Source organism: Hipposideros armiger, unplaced genomic scaffold, assembly GCF_001890085.2.
Source record: "Hipposideros armiger isolate ML-2016 unplaced genomic scaffold, ASM189008v1 scaffold_42, whole genome shotgun sequence".
Classification (NCBI taxonomy): Eukaryota; Metazoa; Chordata; class Mammalia; order Chiroptera; family Hipposideridae; genus Hipposideros; species Hipposideros armiger.
The window spans coordinates 4,240,829-4,247,190 of record NW_017731392.1 but is presented as its reverse complement, the minus strand read 5'-3'; the positions used below and the strand labels follow the sequence as shown (position 1 = coordinate 4,247,190).

Below are 6,362 nucleotides of genomic sequence, written 5' to 3'. Positions count from 1 at the left end.
CACACACACACACACACACACACACACACACACACCCTAATTAAGTTGAATTATTTTGGCTTCTAGTTTATGGGAAAGCTTTTCCTCAACTCCACCTCCCCGCTGCCATGCACCCACCCAAGTGTCAGTCCCCAGATCCAGAAATGAAGAGCCTGGGGCAAGTTCAGAGTAACTCATCAACACTCTATTCTGCTCAACAGTTAACTCTTACAGCAATCCTTAAAGGGAGGAGACACAGGGCCTCTTCATATTTCCATGACAAGGTCATTGCTAAAAAAGACTCCATGGAATAAGCAGATAGAGCCCATACTTGTGTGATAGGCAGCATCAGCACTTTCAGCTCTGGTTCCCGGCACGTGGTAGTGAAAAGGCATGCCACTCTACACTAATGTAGCTCTCTCACTGAAGTAAACCCTGGGGCAGTAAGCTGCGGCATGGCTTTAAAACTCAATAGCATCTCTGTGGTACAATTGGTTAGCATATTTGGCTATTAACTGAAAGGTTTGTGGTTTCAGCCTACCCAGGAATGGCCTTGTTTCCAGCCAGTTTCTTGGTGATGAAAATATTCTGGAATTGATAGTGGTTATGGTTGCGCAACACTGTGAATGCACTAAATGCCACTGAATTGTACATGTTAAAATGGTGAATTTTATGTTATATGTATTTTACTACAATAAAAACAAAACCTCAATAAATGCAGTGGAGTATGCATTTTCCCAAACCTGCGCTGTAACTATATTTTTCTTACTGACATGTACACACCTACCATGTAGTACACCCTGATATGAGTGCCTATATGTGCATCAGCTTTTCAAAAATCTCTGGTCTGGGTGTTCCGAGTAGCATTTTGGTATCACCTAGAAATGTGTGACTCATCCATAGCCCCATTATGGGTTGGACTAAGTACTGTATTGCTGTACAAGCACATAAATGCCCCGACTCTTTGGCCCTAGCACATATTTGCCTAGTGTAGAAAATTCTCCCATGCAGAGGGTAGGCTGGGAATGGGATGTGTGTCTGCCCCCCCCCCCTGCATTGTGTGGCTTTCTTAGTAAACGGGAAATGAGAGAGAAAGGGTCTGTAAGAGTACAGCTAAGAGTCTTTTAACCAGTGCAACTTCTCAGACTCAGGACTCTGTTCTGGACAAAGCCAGTATTGTTCTTTTATAAAGCAAAGATCATGAAATGTGGCAGGTTTTTAAGACCTACACAAACACAGCATACAAAAGAGAAAGGGGGAGTTGGGAAAGACTCAAGAAAAAGACAATGTCCGCTGAGGCAGAAGGTGGTGGATACCTCCCAAGGAAAGGCTTCAGCAAAGCCAAGGAAGCTTCATACTGGTCAAGACGCCTTGGGGAGCAAGGAAGGATGACCTTGTACTCCACTGTGGAGGAAAGGGCTTCCTGGGCAAGTTTGTCTTTCTCACTCCAGCCAGTAGATATCAGCTGCTCCTGCTATACCATGTCTTTCTGCCAGAAACATGAAGGCTTGTGAAAGATTAACAAGCCTATGATGGCTACTGCGACCAGGATCAGGGAGAAGAGGACCATGAGGAAGATGTAGGTGGAGTGGGAGAGGGGTGCAGACAATGGCTGCTCCGCTGGGATCATGTTGGTCAGGTTCAGCATGTAGCCCAAAGTCCATCCCACGTCGCTGCTCTGGATCTGCAAACAGTGGGGAAAGCTTGTTGTTTCTGGTCTGAGGCTTACATGAGCTTTCGAGCAGCCCCATCCATAACACTTAGCAACCAGGAGAGCACCACACTCAGTTCCTTAAGTGGATTACCTCTATATTCTAAACGGGAATTTGGTCGTGGGGAAAAGGAACAGGAGCAAGTAATTAAGGAGAGTTTGGAGCCTTAACTACTATATTCCCCAAATTCAGAGCAATTTGGTGATAGACTGCCCAATTCTCCGGCCTAGAAGAACTTAAATAGGCCTTTAGAGATTTGCATTCGTCTTATCTGTGTGAATGTGGAGGTGGGAGGAGGGGAGAAGGGAGGTGGCCAGTGACAGGAAGCAGGCAAAGGCTAAGAGAATGATTGTCCCTGGCCTTTTACACCTATGTCGGGGTCAGGAGTCTCATCCATATAAAACTAGGACTTCTTAATGATTCAACTGGGGAAAAACGGAGGAATAATCCCAGCAAATTAGTCTTACTTTATGGAAGCTGGAAGACTGTGTGCATCTGCATGCGAAAGGATTCTTATTAAAGGATAAAACATGCTCCGACCCTGCCATGTTCCCAGGAATATATGCCTCAAAAGTTACTGGAATACAGTAGTCTATGAATAATAAATAATTTGAATATGTTTTTATTACATGAGTTGTTTGCATGGTCATGGTAGAAAAGTTAGAAAGTACAAATAATTCTAAAAAAAATAAAAACCACCTATACTTCACCACTCAGAAGTTGATCATTTTGTGACATATCCTTTCAGTCCTCTGTGTGATATTTTTTCTTACAAAACAAATGGAATTAAATTTTATGTGGAATTACTCAGTTAACAATATCTTGGAAACATCCTCTCATGTCTCTCAAGGGATTTCTATAACATCACTGGCATGAACTGCCTTATATGTTCATTTTTACTTACTTTATCCAATTATTTATTTATAAATCCTAGAAGGGAGTTAATTGGACAAAATGAAGTGCATATTTTAAGATTTAGCACATATTGCTAATACAGTCTCCCCTGAGGTGCTAATTTACATTCCGGCCAATACCAGTGGTGAAAACGTTCCTCTCCCCTAACCCTTTACCAATACTGGGAATTAATAATTTGTAAAAAGCCCACTTCCCTTCATGCGGATAGGAACTTAGCTGTGTGTCAAGGAAGGCCCCAGAATTAAAGGTGTCACCTGGGGCTTAGAAATACTGGATCATTCCTTGGCGTTCAGAGAATACAGATCACTCATAAATTTGACATAGACATATCCTCCAAACAGACTAAATAAACTGATGGAATGGAAGGAAGACGGGGGTATCAAAACAAGGAAAAGATTTGTGTTTGAATTAGCAAGGTGAGTCTTGACAAGAGTGTAATGAAACTCGTGTCCTCAAGGCCACTGCAGCCTCCTCTGCCTCAAGGTTTTGTTTTGCTTGAAATCACCATATTTAATAAAGCGGGTAATGTGGTTTTGCCGTTACTGAGTATGGGCTTAAAAGGTAGAGAAACACTGCTCTTGATATTTTTCAAGTATGAGTTGCCGGTGAGCCACGCAGTCCATGTCAATGTGTCTCTGTACCTGCAGGTGGCGCTGTGGTAAAGCACAGCAGTGTGGCTGCTCCCTTAAGGTCACACACACTAAGGTTGGCTTTTTTAAATGAAGACCCGGGTTCCCAGCCACTCTTCCTTTTCTTCACACTGAGCTTTCAGATTGGTCAACCTTGAAGCTTCAACCAAGAAAACCTTCACCCTTTATGAGAAGCCATGATCATCCTTTCCAGATTCATGGAAAGGGCTTTTGGGATGAATGCTTAGGTCAGCACCACACAACATCGTTGTGGCTACTAAAATACTGTTACGTTACTTTAATATCTCATGTTTTGTTTTCTGAGGAATTCGTCACTGTTAATGGAACCAGAAAGGAGAGGCTGAGAAAACAGGTAGCTCTCCTTAGATAGGATATTCACAACTGGCTGGTAGACAAACCCAGGAGGGTTTGACACAAAATGCCAGCCTAGGTTAGAGGTGAAGAGGTGGAACAGGACATCGGGCCAAAACTTAAACCAGGCTGACTCCTGGTTTAAGGCCTCTTTGCAGCTGAAAGCGGCTTCAGTCACTACCACCCAACCCCTCCCCCAACCCAACAAGTACCCAAATTACCTTGCCCATGAAATGAATATTCTTCCAGAAATCAGGTGTGAAGTGATAGCCCCTCTGAAGGAGAGAGAGAATGTAGGTTCCAGAAAAGCAGTATTCACTCAGGTACTTCTCCTTCACGTCACCAAAATGTATCTTCAGCTGGAAGTGAAGTGAAGGACGTATCATACTTGTACAACAGGCACCTCTCCAGAACCCCCTCTTTTTCCGTTAGTCAAAAGAGGGGAAAGCCCCAGCTCACACAGACCTGAGAGTTGGCCTCCCCAGAGGGCTCTGGGGGTGGCGCTGCTCTCCTTCAGTGGGTGCAGGGCTTTATAGTTTAGGGTCTGTGAGAAATTTTTCCTCCCAAGGGTTCCATGAGATAGTAAGCACTCCAGGGAAAAAGTTGTTTCTGTTCTCCAGCAGGTCAGAAACACTGAATTTTAGTATACCTTTTCATCCCTTGTGAAAAATCTTGCATGACAGAAATCCATTAACTTTGTTCAATCAGTTTTGTATTTGCTCTTGACCAGAGTCGGGTTCAGAGCCTCTAAGCATCTTAAAGAAACCGTGTCATCAAAAGCCACTCAGTTTAACCCCTGGACTAACAGCATCAGCATCTCCTAGAAGCTCGTTAGTCCTCACCCAGAACTCCCAACGCAGAATGTGATCACACATACAGTGAAGCTGAGAAACAGAGCTCTGGAACCCAGTTTAGGAAGCATTTTGCTCAGGACTGCTGAAAGTTCCAGCATCTCACCTTCTGTCCTCTGTCCTTACCTAACCTCTTTTTTTTTTTTTTTTTGCATCATGCAAAGAGGTCTTCTTGCGTCCTTAATGTGTTTACTTACCCTCCTCCTAAATGAAGATGTTAAGGGCTTCCCTTTACCTCTCCTAGCTGTTGTAAATATATATGCCCAGCTTGCTGTGCTCCTCTGCTGCCCGGGCAGCAGGCCCGACATCTCTAATTCAGCCCAGAGTTCTTCCTGCTGCCCACTCCTCAGTCCTTGAGGTAGGCATTCCCTCCTAGGCAGAGAGAACTAAGACCGGGCTGCCAAAAATAATGGATACACATGACTTGTATTCATCTTTTGTTATCGGTATGTATAGAATATTATAATTTTAATACAGTTTTTTTCCTTTCTTAAAATGCGGATACATCTTTTTGGCACCCTCTGTATTTGTTAAGCCTATATCATGTACTGGGAATTATGCTAGAGATGTTTTATGTGTCAGACCTGGATGGCTGCCCACCCCAGTTTTGCCCAGATTTCTCTCCCCTTGCAAGGAACATCCCATCTCTAAACCCTAACTGCTCGCTGGCGTGTTTCTCACGTGGCTCCTGCCAGGCCTTGATCTCTGGAAGGCTGACCCACACCTAGCCTGCCTTGTCCTGTTCTGAGAGAATTCTCTGACTGACCCGGCTGGGAACCTGTCTTTTAATCACAGCCCTTGAAATTCATCTTTGATCAACTCCTCTGTATATGATGTTCTTCTGAGAACTTGATGTGACATCAATTGACTTTGCCTGTCCAGGTCCCTACCCCTTTCTTTTGATAACTGCCTCTGCTTTTCCTTTGTGGAAAGATCTCTTCTCCCATTTGATGTAGTCTTGGCAGGCTTGTCAAACAAAAAACTGTGGGATACAGAATTCCAAGAATCCACTGCTGCAACCCTATAGGTTCTTGAAGGCTGGCCTATCTGTTGGGGGAATGCCATTTTGGCCTAATTTCTCTGAATTCAACATTCCTATCCCTCTCCTGGGAAGCTGTACATTGGCTGTGCAGTCTAACCTGCTGAGGGTTAATTATGATAGCAGCCAGCAATATAGAAGCCAAGGGCATCTACCTGGTTTATCAATCCAGAATTGATCTTTTTTTTTTCAATTATAGTTGACATCCATATTATATTAGTTTCAGGTATACAACATAGTGATTAGACGTTTATGTATGTAACTTATAAAGTGATCACCCTGATAAATCCAGTACCCACCTAACACTGTACATAGTTATTACAATATTACTGACTATATTCTCTATGCTGTACTTTACATCCCTGTGACTATTTTATAACTGCCAATTTGTATTTCTTAATCTGTTCACCTTTTTCACCTCAGAATTTCTCATGTTAATGCTTGTGGACTCAGCACTATGTGCTCTCCCAGTGGGGCCGTGGTTCGCCCTCCTTTACGTTTTATTTCTCCTGCCAAAGCAGGGAAGCGCAGGGCAATTATAGTATGTATAAAGCATCTGCTCCCTTTTTACACATAATATATGCTTAACAGTCGTTAGTTCTCTGTCTGCCAAAGGTGTCTACGAGCGACATTCCCCAACTCAAATCACACTGGGGTAGCAGCCTTGCCTCATGTCGAGGTTGTCAGGAAAAGAAGAAAAGAATTACTCTATAGCAGGGCACTTGACAAAACTATGCTTTCCATACAGATGGACAACACAGTTGAAAAAAAGGAACACTGGGTCATAACAACCATCTCAGCATTCTAAGCTGTGGGTGAGTCTGGATCAAACCTGCAGCTCTACCGCCCATTCCCTCCCCCCCCC

General features: G+C 43.6%; 1 protein-coding gene across 1 annotated transcript in view; it reads right to left on the bottom strand.

The window, feature by feature from the left end:
* Positions 1–1,133: 1,133 nt before the first annotated feature.
* Positions 1,134–6,362, bottom strand: part of ENTPD1 (ectonucleoside triphosphate diphosphohydrolase 1) — a 100,365-nt gene continuing 95,136 nt past the window's right edge. Inside the window, exons 9-10 of the mRNA XM_019639086.1 lie at positions 3,829–3,966; positions 1,134–1,663 (exon numbers count right to left, since the gene is read on the bottom strand). Coding sequence (XP_019494631.1) covers positions 1,454–1,663; positions 3,829–3,966 — 348 coding nt within the window. The 3' untranslated portion in view covers positions 1,134–1,453. The remainder of the gene's footprint in view (positions 1,664–3,828; positions 3,967–6,362) is intronic.